General features: G+C 42.7%; 1 protein-coding gene across 1 annotated transcript; it reads left to right on the top strand.

Moving 5' to 3' along the window:
• Window positions 1-720: 720 nt before the first annotated feature.
• LOC137133975 (F-BAR and double SH3 domains protein 1-like) lies at window positions 721-15,105 on the top strand. Its single transcript, XM_067518237.1, has 21 exons — window positions 721-834; window positions 1,141-1,238; window positions 1,387-1,432; window positions 2,582-2,655; window positions 3,058-3,202; window positions 3,333-3,469; window positions 4,052-4,115; window positions 4,585-4,713; window positions 4,937-5,059; window positions 8,187-8,282; window positions 9,112-9,228; window positions 9,419-9,523; window positions 10,796-10,951; window positions 11,148-11,276; window positions 11,793-11,876; window positions 12,070-12,214; window positions 12,900-13,000; window positions 13,386-13,499; window positions 13,584-13,734; window positions 13,819-13,874; window positions 13,968-15,105. The coding sequence occupies exons 1-21, from the start codon at window positions 814-816 to the stop codon at window positions 14,016-14,018; spliced, it is 2,142 nt and encodes a 713-aa protein (XP_067374338.1). The 5' UTR covers window positions 721-813; the 3' UTR covers window positions 14,019-15,105.
• Window positions 15,106-15,143: the final 38 nt, after the last annotated feature.

Raw genomic sequence — 15,143 nt, 5'->3', positions numbered from 1 at the left:
GGCAGGCTGCCCGAACATTAAAACCCACCACTTGGTGCTGAAACATGCCACGTTACTATCTGAAACACAGGGATTCATCCTTCTGACTCTTTTCAAAAAGCTATCAAAAGCTAATGTGTATTTTTATGCAGATGATGCAGCTTTATATGCTGAAAGCAAAAGCTTTCAGTTAACACGCTTCACGGCTACAGCTCCACGCGACATTGCTTTTGCTGACTTGCAGCCTTAAAGGTTCATTAGCAGAGACAGAGTAATCAGAGAAGAAGGTCAAATGAAGAGACTCTTGAAGAAAAAAAGAAAACACTTAAACCAACAGTCTAATCTTGATCAAGAGCTTTACCAATCATTTTTATATTAATTGTAATCACACACAAAGTACCACATTATTTTTGTCCGATATTTTTTTGATTTATATTTGGCCTTTACAATCTTCCAAATAAGACACATCAGTCAGTCAATACAAGATAAAATCAGTATTATAAATTTGACAGTAATAGCAGCTTTAAAGACAAAGTAACTATGTCATGTGCACCTCATGATAATAGCAAGAAACCGAAAATGTCTTTTAATGTGGCCTTAACATTCAAATTTAACACGAAGCCACGGTCCCTGCTGCCCTCCACTGGCTTTCATTATGACAGCACCATAGAGAGAGAGAGAGAGAGAGAGAGAGAGAGAGAGAGAGAGAGAGAGAGAGAGAGAGAGCGAGGAAGTGGCAAACATGCATCAACATTGAGGAAGTAGCAGAGCTCCACAGCTGAAAGAGACTAACATAAAAACGGAGACAATTACAGATACCATCAACGTCCAACCATGCAACCACCACCCAGAAAGGTAAGATAGTGCTGCCAGTCTAACGTGGAAGAAGAGCTGATACGAATGTAATAAGTTTCTACTGCTTACACACAGGTTGTTCCCCTGTTACTTCACTTGTTTCATCTCGGCTTTTCTAGCTTCAAAGTTAATCCTCTTTTAATTGAAAATTTTGGCACTGATAGATTTTACACTTATTTGAAATACTTTTTTTTAGATTTCTCACTCATTTTCTGGATCCTGTGGGATTCCCCTTAAGATCGAACATTTTTTTCATCCATTTTCATTTTTTTTTTTTTAACTAATTGTCTCTGTGTGTGTACGCAGGCAAAAGAAAGCCAGCAGATGAAACTGGTGTTCTCAGATCAGCTCAGTAAATTGCAGGCCAAACACAACCAGGACACTGAACTCCTGGAGGAGATCAGGTGCAAAACTCACCACTGTGGGATGTCTTTTCATGAAATCGTCCAACTGCTTTCCATGAGACAGACACTGATGGGCAAAGAGATCAATGCAGACCGTGAATGCGTGTTAAATTACATGTCTGTTGTGTTTTTCTGTGTGTTCCCCAAGGTCCTTCAGTAAGCAACGAGCAGCGATAGAGAAAGACTACGGTCAGGTGAGTGCACACAGGCTATTCTAGTCCACTACTTTTTACTGGAAATGCTCATTATTTATTGATTTGAGGTATTCATATCAGTACCTGAGTGCTGTTTCCGTGGTCTCTCATGTGTGTCAGCGTGGATTAGCATGCTGGGACACCATCCTAACTAGAGTTTTACATTTGAGATCTTTCACTAGACCTCTTTTGAGAAAAGCTCTAGTTTATGTGTTTTTGCACTGCAGTGAAGAATGTGTCACATTGGTGTGTGTGTGTCTGTGTGTGTGTGTGTGTGTGTGTGTGCCAGTATTAATACTGTCAAATTCCTACTCAACTTTGACAAAAGAACAAATAAAACATGAACCATTAGCAACTATTTAACAATAATTGACAAAATACAACATTAACACCTTGTGCAGGTACAAGTAGAAAAACCAACTAAAACAAATACAATTTGGAAACTATGAGACAAAAGAAGAGGCACCTAATCGCAGACAAACGTAAGAGAGACCCAGCAGAGTCAACTTTTAGACTGAGTTGTGGTGTTGCCAAATCTTTATGGGAGTTCATCTTTTTTACTTTGACTTTTCTCAGCTCTCACCAATCAACCTAGTAATCTTTCAACTGCTGGCTACTTCCTGCCAAGATGCGTAGTCTGTCATCTTTGTCTGCCACTATGTTCCCTTTCAAAAAAGAAATAGAATTCTGCAGATATCCAAGTGATCGCTAAAGCTGTGAGCTGAATGCTACGTAATGTCAAACTGCAAACGTAAAGGTCATTTGTCCCTTTCCCTCTACCTCGACCCATTGGAGCCTCTCTTGAAATTGTGCACCATGGCAGCAGGTGTCCGTTAAAATTGGACCCTAATAATTGCTGGCGGGCATCTCTTGAAATCTGGGGAAATACTGTCCCCACAGAACAATGATGGGTTACGTTCATGGTGCTGAGTTCCAAATGAAAGCTAATAATCCATCATTAGCATGCATCCAGGGGTGTTGACTTCATTTAGTCATTTGTCCTTGTTATAACATAACTGGCCACCATTGGACACATTTTAGGAATAAAAACAAGTGATAGTGATGAAGTGTCCATCTGGTCCATCTGGTTCTCATTTAAGACACTTTGTATTGTCCTTGAACTCCACTTTAGTGTATTTTCTTTTCTAGGCTCTTCAGAGGTTAGCTGTCCAGTTTCAGAAGAGAGACTGGCGAAGAGGAAATACAGATGCTGTCGCTTCTGGGTAACTACACATATATTTTGTTCGTTTTTCTGCAGTGGGTCAGTGGAATGAGTTGCTGCCCTTTGTCTGCAGTGTTGGAGATTTTAGCCCGACCCTGCTCTACCCGTTCGAACAGGGGCCTTGAGGGCCGCAGATGTAAAACTAGCAGGGCTGTGGCCCTCAAGGCTCAAAGTTCGACCCTTCTGCTCTGAAGGAAGGCGGAACCTCAGCAGATGCTAAGCAAGGAGCATAAGAGACATTTCTAAATTTCTCATTCTTGTGCTTTCTTTTCCGTTTTCTCGCAATTTCTTTTGTTTTCTTGTCCTTTGTGTGCAACAGTGATGAACAGTCATGCATTGCACTAAATTACACATCCACTCAACTACTTAATACAAAAATGTGTTACCAATGTGTTTGTTTCAGAAGTGTGTTTGGTGTGTGGCGGTCACTGGTAGATGCCACAGCTCAGACTGCCACATCACGACTCGCTGCTGCAGAGGAATATCGAAGACTGATTGAACAAGCCTCCAAAAGCATACGCAGTGCAAAAGACATTCGAGCTAAGAAAGTGAGAGTGCTACTCGCAGTACACACACAGTGATCACAGTCAGGCTTGTGTCTGTAAAATGTCTACTTGAGGACACTAATAACTGAATAATTGGTGTGTGTGTGTGTGTGTGTGTGTGTTGTGCATTTAGGCCCTGGAACACTTCCAGAGGGCACAGGGTGAAGTAGTGGATGCTCTGCGGGAGCTGCACAGGATCAAAAAGAGCTACTATCAAGTCAGCCACATCGCAAGTCTTGCCAGAGAGAAAGCTGCTGATGCACAGACCAGGTTAGTGAGTATTTTCTTTTTCTTTTTTTTTTCTTTTTTGTGCTTTCGGCTTATCCTCTGAGTTCAGTCTCGCCACAGCGGCTCATCGTCCGCATGTTGATTCGGCACAGTTTTTTTTTTTTTTCTTTTATGCCAAGGCCCTTCCTGACGCGACCCTCCCCAATTTCTGGGGATGGGGATGGGCTGTTGGAGGTTTAGTGTCTTGCCCAGAGACCTAGGTCAGCGATTGTATGTGGCTGAGACAAATAAAGACAGAGAGAAGACCATTCTCTTTATTCATAAGCAGTACATGCAATGTTAAAAAATATCTGGGGAAGAACTGAAGGCATCTGGGGAGCTTTAACTAGGTTAAGCTGCAAAGTCACTGCTGGACTTGGACACTTAAACATTTGTTCTAGATGCTGCTGCACCAAAATAACATCTGAACCGTATGTCACATATTTCCACTAAAATGCCACTGAAGTGTCACATAATTAATATAATGTCTATACACAATACATTAACATCTTACAGTTTTGTAACAGAAAAATAAAACTTTTCTTACTGAGAGCTTATATAACTTTCTTTTACATTGTTTTCCAGAGCCGGGAAGAGTGACCATGGGATTTTTCACTTTAAAACAGGAATACACAAGATGGCGGCTAAGGTATGAAGCCAAAATGAAAAGTTCTAACAGCATTTGATACAGAAAGGTGACACTAAAACTGATACTAAAACAGATCAAAGATGAGGTGTTTTTTGTATGTTTCTCCATATCCATGTGTGATGGAAGCTACTCTAATAATACGTTTTCATCAATTGTAACCGGTTATGGCAAAGATCAGTTGCATAGTTGTATTCCAGTGCATTTGACTGTTCAGACAGGTGCCTGCAGCCAAAGAGGCCCAATGTTAAGCAGCTGCTCCCGAGGGAGTCTTTTATTTTTTTTAATGAGTCTGTCATATGGTGATAGGAAACATGGTCATATAGGTTCTAAGATTTGGACTGAAATCATAAGAACCTGAGTTTGGACAAATACTGTTAACTGACATACAGGTGTGTGACATTTGTAGCAGGTTTCACTTGATCTAAAAAACAACAACTGTGTGTGTGTTTGTGTGTATGTGTGTGTACAGCTCAGTGCCAGGTTGAAAGTGTGCGATGAGCGTTTGACTGAAGTTCGTAATGAGTATCTGCTGGCGTTGGCGGCAGTGAATGTCCATCACCAACACTACTATATGAAGGACTTGCCACACATTATGGAGGTAGTACAAAAACACACACGTGGCTAAAATTATTGTATTAAAGTATCTTATTCAGCACTTTTTACATACATACATAGCTTTCATAGACTGGGAACTACCGATGGGTGACAGGAGTTTAGGAGATTAGTAGGGGACTAAAATTAAAACAAAAATGTGCAAACATTGGTGGTAAAATGACCTGAACAAAAAACAAGTGACTGTTTTCCTGGATTTTCCTCCTCAGCAAATGGATGGTGATGTTTATGCGGATTTAAAAAAACATTTTACCCTGCTGTGTGGGACAGAAATGGATACATGTCTGTCCACGCACAAACAGTACAGCAGGATATGGGACAGCATTGCAAAGGTATGTGTGTGTTTTCTGTGTTCTGTATTCATTTGCTGGCACTGGTGTCACATCTGATTGAAAGTACCAACCAGTTTAAGCTGCCCTAATGCAACCGCAAGGCGACACAAGCCAGTGTCTTCTTGTTCCAGTCCCAAGTAAGGGTAAATGCAAAGGGTTGTGTCAGGAAGGGCGTCAGACGTAAAACACATCCCAAATTACAAATGCGGATCATAACTTTCACACCGAAAATGACTCTCATACCGGATCAGTCGGGACCCAGGTTAACAACGACCACCACCAGTGCTGTTGACCTACAGGGTATCAGTGGAAATTGGACTACTGTTGGTCAAAAAAAGAGAGGAGGAAGGTGTGTTCGTAGGCAGAGACAGAAGAGGAAAGCTAAGAATGTAGGACTTACAGTAGGGACTTTGAATGTTGGTACTATAACAGGGAAAGCTAGAGAGTTGGTCGACATGATGCAGAGAAGGAAGGTGGATATACTGTGTGTCCAGTTGACCAGGTGGAAAGGTAGCAAGGCTAGAAGCTTAGGAGCAGGGTTCAAGTTGTTCTACCATGGGTCAGATAGGAAGAGAAATGGAGTAGGAGTTATCCTGAAAGAGGAGTTGGTGAGGAATGTTCTAGGGGTGATTAGAGTATCAGACAGGTTGATGAGTCTGAAGCTGGAAACCGAAGGCGTGATGTTCAGTGTTAGAAGAGAAGGAGAAATTCTGGAGTGAGTTAAATGAAGTGATGTAGAGCATCCCCAGAGGTGAGAGAGATCATTGGTGCAGATTTCAATGGACATGTAGGTGAAGGGAACAGAGCGGATGAGAATTTGATGGGCAGGTTTTGTCTTCAGGACAGGAACACAGAAGGACAGATGGTGGTTGACTTTGCAAAGAGGATTGAAATGGCTGTAGTTAACACTTTCTTCCAGAAGAGGCAGGAACATAGAGTGACGTATAAGAGCGGAGGGAGAAGCACTCAGGTAGACTACATCTTGTGTAGACGTTGTAATCTGAAAGAGATCAGTGACTGTAAAGTATTGGTAGGGGAGAGTGTAGCCAGACAACACAGGATGGTGGTGTGTAAAATGATGCTGGTGGTGAGGAGGATGAAGAGGACAAAGGCAGAGCAGAGGATGAAGTGGGGGAAGTTGAAAAAGGAAGAATGTCTTGTAGTTTTCAGGGAGGAGCTGAGACAGACTCTGGGTGGTTTGGAGGTGCTTCCAGATGACTGGACCTCTATAGCTAATTTGATCAGGGAGACAGTTAGGAGGGTACTCGGTGTGTCATCTGGAAGGAGAAAAGTGGACAAGGAGACTTGGTGGTGGAACGAGGAAGTTCAGGAGTGTATACAGAGAAAGAGGTTAGCTAAGAAGAAGTGGGACACTGAGAGGACTGAAGAGAGTAGACAGGAGTACAGGGAGATGCAGCGTAAGGTGAAGGTAGAGGTGGCAAAGGCCAAACAAAGAGCATCTGAGGACTTGTATGTTAGGTTGGACACTAAAGAGGGAGAGGTGGACAAAGAGATAGAGATGGGAAGGATGTGCAGCAGGTTAGTGTGATTAAAGATAAGGATGGAAGTGTATTGATAGGTGCCAGGAGTGTGATGGGAAGATGGAAGGAGAACTTTGAAGAGTTGATGAATGAGGAAAATGAAAGGGAACGAAGAGTAGAAGAGGTGACTGGTGTGGAGCAGGAAGTAACAAAGATTAGTAAGAGTAAAGTGAGGAGGACGTTGAAGAGGATGAAGAGTGGAAAGGCAGTTGGTCCTGATGACAAACCTGTGGAGGTATGGAAGTGTCTAGGAGAGGTGGCAGTAGAGTTTTTGACTAGTTTGTTTAACAAGATCTTGGAGAGTGAGAGGATGCCAGAGGACTGGAGGAAAAGTGTACTGGTACCAATTTTTAAGAACAAGGGAGATGCGCAGAGCTGTGGCAACTACAGAGGAATAAAGCTGATGAGTCACACAATGAAGTTGCGGGAAAGAGTAGTGGAAGCTCGGCTAAGGGCAGAGGTGAGTATTTGTGAGCAGCAATATGGTTTCATGCCTAGAAAGAGTACAACAGATGCAGTATTTGCTTTGAGGACGCTGATGGAGAAGTACAGAGAAGGTCAGAGGGAGTTGCATTGTGTCTAAGTAGATTTAGAGAAAGCGTATGACAGGGTGCCAGAGGAGGTTAGACAGGAATCTCCCTGGACTATGATGTTTGCAGATGTCATTGTGATTTGTAGTGAGAGCAGGGAGCAGGTGGAGGAAAATCTAGAGAGGTGGAGGTCTGCTCTGGAAAACAGAGGAATGAAGCTTAGCCGCAGCAAGACAGAATACATGTGTGTCAATGAGAGGGACCCTGGTGGAACAGTGAGCGAGTGCAGGCAGGTTGGAACAGGTGGAGAAAAGTGTCAGGTGTGTTGTGTGATAAAAGAGTATCAGCGAGAATGAAAGGAAAGGTGTTCAAGATGGTGGTGAGACCAGCGATGTTGTTCGGCTTAGAGACAGTGGCACTGAAGAAAAGACAGAAGGCAGAACTGGAGGTAGCAGAGCTTAAGATGTTGAGGTTCTCTTTGGGAGGGACGAGGATGGACAGGATCAGGATTGAGGAAATCAGAGGGACAGCTCATGTTAGATGTTAAGGAGATAAAGTCAGAGAGGCCAGATTGAGGTGGTTTGGACATGTTCAGAGGAGAAACTGTGAATATCAGTAGAAGGATGCTGAGGTTGGAGCTGCCAGGCAGGAGGTCTAGAGGAAGAACAAAGAGGAGATTTATGGATGTAGTGAGAGAGGACATGAAGTTAGTTGGTGTGAGTGAAGAGGATGCAGAGGACAGAGTTAGATGGAGGCACATGATTCGCTGTGGCGACCCCTGAAAGGGAGCAGCCGAAAGGAAAAAAAGAAGTTTAAGGTACCCACCCATGGGAGGGACTTTAGTTGACTGAGACGTAGTCAAGCCAACTGTTCCTAAGTGGTTTAACAAGAAACCAGACATAAGACATTTCTCACCTTCTTTCTGCCTCGTGAAAACAAACTGACAGAGTCAGAAAGGCCATTTCAGACAGTTCCAATAAATTCTACAGTGACGTAAGAGACGATGGACTGCAGGTTTTTGTTGTTCCTTGTTGACCCTGGTTGTTGTGTTGTCAGGTGACCAGAGAGAGGAATGTTCAGCAGTTTCTTCAAGAATGTGTCCCCTTCAACAAAACACCCGAATTCACCTTCCAGCAAGCCCCTCGTGATACGGTGTGTTTGTATGTTGTCGTGTGACCCTTATTACAGAAAACATAAAGAGAAATCCAGTTTTAGTGCTGCTGTTGGTTAAAGAATATATAGATTACTGTGGTAGTTATGGACGGTGTCCTACTGTAAAGATTTGCAGACATATTTTTTAATTATGAAAAATATCTATAACCAGAATTGCCAGATAGCAACTTCAAAGTTCTTAAAATAATAGGTAACTAATTATGATAAAAAAAACATGTATCCCACCACTCAGGTCCCTTTAGTCACCATGGAATAAACACTAACACTGAGATGTTGCACAACTCTACACACTTTTAATTGTCCTGAAACACAATAAAACACTGTGACGCCAACATTACCTGTCTGTGCAATGAGAACACAAATGGCCACAGGACAGAACTTACCAAGACAAGCACATCAAAACCATCCTGTTAAATTATTAACACATGACCTCAGGTAACAACTGTTTCCTCACGCATACTTTAACCAGATGTGTGCGTGGACCCAAGGTAGAAGATCATTAACGCTATTGATCACTAAAGTAAAAGTAGCAAGTTTGGACAAATATTTGCTCAAATAATGACTCAATGAGCCAAAGTAAAAATACTCTCTAAGACATTCTATTATTGAAGAACACTGTTGCCCACAAAGTTGAAATCATTTTGTTTTCAGACACATTCTGCTTTTTTTTGCAAAGGTTAATTGTGGTTTGATTTTCACTGTGATATGTTTTGAGGAGATTGATCAATAAGAGAAGAAATACACTTTATCTATCAAGAATAAATCCCATTTATATACATTGAGAGTTGAACGTCTCTCGCGTGTGCAGGTGTCTTCTCTACTGGACGTCTGTGCTCCTGAAGCTGAGGGCTGTCTGGCTAAGGAAGCCAAGAGGTGGATTGCAAAAGCTGCCAAAGATTATAAGAACATCGCCCATGGAGAGACAGTAAGTCGGGTTTTCAGTGATACTGAAAGGAAGTTATCATCTTTCTGTGGTTTGATTGGTCAGTTCTAAATATATATATAGTGATATGAATGTATGAGCTGAACTAACAGAGGTTTTTTTTCATGCTAGCATCAGTATTGGATGTGAACTGTCACCCCAATAAGGAATGTTTTCCTCAAATCTGTGACAGGCTCTCCAGATGTTAGAGTGCCGGCTGAAGCTGTTGTCAGGGGAGACGGGCTTCAGTGTGGAGCAGAAGATAGCAGAGGTGCAGGACAGCGTCAGGAAAGCTAAGGTGTGTTCAAATTGGGTTTCTTCTCACAGGTGAGAACACTTAGGTGGGCATCAAGGTGTTTCCTCCCCTTCATCACATCACCATTCAGCTCTCAGCTTCTCCTTTCTCACTCATCCAGTACCCAGACAGACCAAAACTATTAAAAAAAAACAACTCACCAAATCATCTGTGAGACAGACTGAGCAGCTGATGAGCTGCTGAGGTTCCCTGAGTAATTGTCACCAGGGGATCCACTACACCCTCTGTTCAGTCTCGTTTCTTGGAAACCCCTCACTTAATTTCCTGGTAAATCTGCACAGCCTCACCCTTCCTTCCAATTGTTTGTGTCACATTCACCCACACTTCAGCAGAACACCCGAATCTCACAGAGTTCAGATGCTGATAGATCTTTCAAGTTCAAAGCAGAGCTGCTTCTGGATGTGGCTAAGGTGTCGTAAACCAGACTTCCTGTCTGTTTGACGGGCTGTGGTGACAATAACATTTTACCAAGGCGTCATAGTCATAGAAGAGAAAAATGCTGGTAATTCACTCTAACTGATCTTCACAAGGAAAATCTTGAGTTGCTGAGGTCAGTACTTCAGGGTCAACCTCATCCTGTCACAGTTGCATTATTCAAATATTTTGAATGCAGCTCATTATTTCTTTTTGCCAGCTCTCGTCGTAGTAAGTTCATTTTAATTGAATCCTCTCATGGAAAAGGTGACTACAACAAAACCCTGATTAAAAGCACTTTGATAATGGAAAATTTTACTTCCATACAGATTTATGTTGAACAAAACAAAGCTGCAAAACAAGGCAAACTGTAAATCAATACATTTCCCATCCAGTCTAAAATCAGTAGTCAATATGTGATTCAGTAACATGTTCTTTAAAGACCAACTAATGTCAAACCCTTTCACTCCAGGCTGCTCTACATGGTTTAGTATTGCAAAGCCTGGTGATTGATTCCCCTCAGAGGTGCAATGGTTGTCATCCCCTAAGTCAGTGTTTCTCGATCCCGTTCCTCAAGAACCGGTGCTCTGCTTGTTTTCCAACTGCCCAACGCTGAAAACCCAGATCAGGGACTTTCAATCAGTCGGAAGCTGAAAGATACAATCTCAGATAAAGGTGGAGGAAGAAAAAGTGAATTGCCATCTTCCAGCTTGTGATTTATTGGACACACCTAATGCAGGTAATCAGCTGTGGGTAGAAAAGAGACAGAGCAGGGCTCCTTCAGGACCAGTTGTCTGGGCTGTGAGTGTAACTGTCTGCGTTGTTTTCTTTCTGTCTCAGCTCAGCAGATTGAAGGCTGAGGCTCGTCTGGCTCTGTTGTCAGACAGCGTCGCCGGAATTGACCAGTGGCTTCACGACACCATGACCCATGCAGAGGAGGAGCTGGAGAGAGAGAGGAGGCTCAGTGAGCAGAGGAGGTCTACTGAGGACTTCTCAGTATGAAATGCACACACACACACACACACACTCTTCAACCTCTTTGAACTTCAAAGCTTTCTGGGAGCTCTGGTCATTGACGTCCATGCTAATCACACGCACATACACACTGCACATGACTCAGCTTGGTCACCAGTATTTGTTGCAGCAGGATGGTGCAAGTGTGACTCTAAAATTGCCTGGGTTTTTGTTTTAGGAAGAGGAGTTTGAGTTGACAGAATTTGAGGACTATGATGATGAGAATGGAGACATCTTTGCAGATCCAGTGTCGGCATCTGGGGCGTGTGTTTACCCTGCAGCCTGTAGAGTTATCTACAGCTATCAGGTAGTCAACACGAAAACATACACTGGGTTGTTGCTGGCATCAAATTGAAAATGAGGAAAGACTTTAAATTAGAACTTACTGTATTTATTGTATTAATGTTCTGCATCACCGGAAAATTGTTGAAAATGTCAACTTGACACCCCTTATTTCTGTGGACATGACATTTTTAGAAAAAATAAAATGAAGTCTAACGTTGCTACACACTATCACATCAACCAGGAGAGGAAGTAGATGTATCAGCAGTTTTCAAGTCCTGCTTGATGTGACAGAGGAGGAAAAGCATGATGGTGAGAAAGTGAATGGAACCTGTTTAAATCAGAAAATGTGCAGATGGTTCTATTTTCAGTTTGTATGGCGACACGAATAAAATCATCTAGTGTCAGAAGGAACAGCAGTGAATATATTTTCAAAATGCTGTGGACAGAGTCTATTCTCTGTTGGCCAATACTTGTTTCTCTACATGGGAGAAGTGATTAAAAAAAAAAAAAAAAGACAAAAGCATGTGACTTCCTATAGGCCAGCCAATCAGATGAACTGTCCATCCATGAGGGAGAGGAGCTCCAAGTGATTGAAGATGGAGACATGGAGGACTGGCTGAAGGTAGCAGCTGCTCTGCTGTTTATTGATCTGTCAGAACAATCCCAGCCTTTATAAAAAAAAAGTACATTTCTTTTTTATTTTTACACTATATATGAAAATGTTAACAGTTCTTTATTGGAGCTGTGCAATGTGGTGTGTACTGTGTATGTTTGCCAGAGTCTCGTGTGTCCCTCTGTATCTTGTGTCTCTGCAGGTGTGTAACTCCTGTGGTCAGGTGGGTTACGTTCCTGAGCGTTACGTGCAGATACTATGTCTACCAGCAGAGGACGCTGCTCCGTTGGACAGTTCCTTCAGCTCCAGCTCGTCATCTGGGAATAAAGAGAAGTCAGGGAGCAGAGGTTAGTGGCTCGTATGTGTCCGCGTGTGTTATTTGCTCTAGTGAATAAAATATAACAGGTTCCCAAGTTTCTTTCATTCCAGAAGAACTAATCAAAACTAAACATCTCTTTCTGCTGAGCACTACAAATATTATGTCATATACTGTGTCATGTACTCCATCCATTTGTTATCTTGTTATGGGAGGTGGGGGTCACTTGCTGTACACTTTGGACGGATCACCAGTCCACACCCCTCTTTCTTTAAGCCCTTAAACATCAGAAGTAGAGGAGGGATCCTTCTTTTTGCAGGACAGGCCTTTATGGTAGATACACTATATGGAAGATTATGATCAGGGAGGTTGTTGAATAACTTCTCAGTGACGCCAACAGACAGGAGAGGCATCACATGATTATGAAGAGCAGACACATATCTGCAGGATGGACAAGTACACAGAAGGACAGAGAGAGAGAGAAGATCCAGATCAAACCCAACGGGATTTAAAAGACTTTAACTAATCTTTGTATTTTGTTGAATTTGTTCACAAGTTAGTGGTCTCTTCAGTCATATGTGTTCTGTTGTCTCTTTTTCTACTTGGGAACGCACAGAGGGAGAGTCTTTATTATTTGGGACTCACACTTTCCCTCTCGTTTCAACGATGTCTCATTGAGTGCGTGTTGTGTGCATCAGTGGCTGTGTTTGTTTCAGGTGTAGCCAGAGCTCTGTACTCTTACCAGGCCCAGGGTGCAGAGGAACTTTCCTTCCATGAGGGGGCGCTAATCAACCTGATACGCTGCCCACACGGAGAGGTGTGTGCTCCAAACTCAGAGCCTCGATCTGCCAGAATGTGTCCTGACATATGTTGTGCCCCGTTGCTCTAGTGTGCTCCAGTAATCAGTTAATAAAATCTCAGCAGGCTGAACTAACTGACATTTTCAAGTGCAAATCAAGCGTTGGCCTCAGGAACAGTAGAATTTCAAATAACGGGCTACTAATACGAAGTGAATTAACCGGATCTTTATCCTGATCTAATGTCACAACATTAAACAGAAAATGTAGTTTCTCAGTTTGTCAGTCACTGACGGAGACGTAGTTGAAAGTGTTTAGTCAGGTAGGTTTTTCCTGCTCCACCTAAACATTCAGGTTTTAGCTGACATACGTTACTACATCATGTACAAGCTGTTGTTGTTGTAGGTGGATGATGGCTTTTGGGAGGGGGAGCTGAATGGGCAGGTCGGTGTATTTCCATCCCTGGTGGTAGAGCTTGTACATGATGAAGGGGAGGAGGAGGACAAACAGGAGGTGGAGGTGAGATAGGATTCTGTGAGTGAGAGTTTTCCGCACGACAAAGTGACGACTCATCCTAAAAGCGTTGTCCTCTTTGCTCTCCAGCCTCTCCCCACCCCGACCATGCCTCCCTTCTCTCCTCCTATCCCGAGCCCCTCACCCCCTGCCTGCAGTTCTGCACTCAGCGCTCCTCCCTCTAGCTGTGAGGAGGCCAAACAGCAGGTCTTTCCTTTAAGACTCGTCGACAAAACCACAAGTAAGTGGACTCCAGCTGTATTTCATGGGCTTAGTTTATAATTGAGGTAGTGACATGTTGTCCTTGTGTCTGATTTCCCATTAGACACTGGGGACAGCAACCAAAATTCCCCGGATCGGTCCAGCCCCCGACTTAGACCGGTACGTGCTGTTAACAAATCCTGTAATTGCATTCCTGTCCTAAAGAATGATCAATAATCAATACATCTCTTCCCTCTCTCTGTTCTGTTCTAGTGTCGAGCTCCTCCTCCTCCTCCCACACAGAAGCCTTCATCTCAGCCGTGACGCATTCATTCAACTAGTGGCTGAGGTTCACCTAACAAGACGTGGTTTAGTTTGAACTTTCTTGTCTTTGATTTGTAATATATGTCAAGTGTTCTCATTAGTGAGTCTGACAAAGAAGAGCACACACAACAGCAGATACCAATGTTAATATATGTGCGGTTGCTACAACTACATTCATAATAAGTCACTCTCCAGATAACTTGGCGGTTCAGTGTTTTGCCCAAAGACATTTTGACTTGTAGGCAGGAAGTAAGGGAGTCGAACCACTGACCCTGTGGTTTGTGGACGACTCCACTACCCACTGAACTAAAATATAGAACACAGCAATTCACACCATAAATGATTTGAGAAGTATATGTACACTGGATTAAAGTAAGCCGATGGTTAATGTACCAGAAAAGTGTAGACTGGATTCACATTGTACTTCACTGTTACCTTACAGGTTAAACTATTTATAGTTTGGGAAATGTTTTCATTGCATCTCGGTAAAAACACAGATATTTGTCAGCTCTTTATGGCGCTGTGCTGTTGATGCCTCCCATGACACAGACCCACAGATCAGCTCTGGCAGCAATGAGATACTCACTTTGAGTGAGGCTCCCCTTTTTGACCAATCAGAGAAGACCTAATGCATCACATGCCAGTAAGTATTTGATGCTCTGGGTGAATTGTTTTAAAGTCTCATAGGTAGTTTAATTGTCCAAAGCTGCACATTGTAACTTTAAGTATTATTTGACATTGTAGTCAAAATCCTCCGTTCGTGTTAGTTAATCCCTGGCTTCATGTGCCGAACCACAGTAACTATAGTACAGCACATGAGCTTGTTCTCGCCATTATGGCTGCTGTCCTGCCTGACCTTTGTCCACCTTTTGGATGTTGCTTCTGTCTGTCTGATCATCAGCTTCCCGCTTTGCTTCTGTGTTTTTGCCATTTATCCTCAAATTTCAGCATTTGAGTGGTTGAGTCCACCCTAATTGCAATTGTCATTACAATTTTATTGTTTGCAAATCATTTTAAAGTCCTTTCTTTAAATGAATATTTTATACAGTATTTTCTAACCATGAACTTGATTAAACAGTGGACATGTGCAGTGTGTGTTGTGAGTGATTATTCATTTTGTCAGTA

The sequence above is a fragment of the Channa argus genome, chromosome 10 (assembly GCF_033026475.1).
Source record: "Channa argus isolate prfri chromosome 10, Channa argus male v1.0, whole genome shotgun sequence".
Classification (NCBI taxonomy): domain Eukaryota; kingdom Metazoa; phylum Chordata; class Actinopteri; order Anabantiformes; family Channidae; genus Channa; species Channa argus.
The sequence above is the reverse complement of the archived record's forward strand: the minus strand, read 5'-3'. Positions and strand labels throughout refer to the sequence as shown.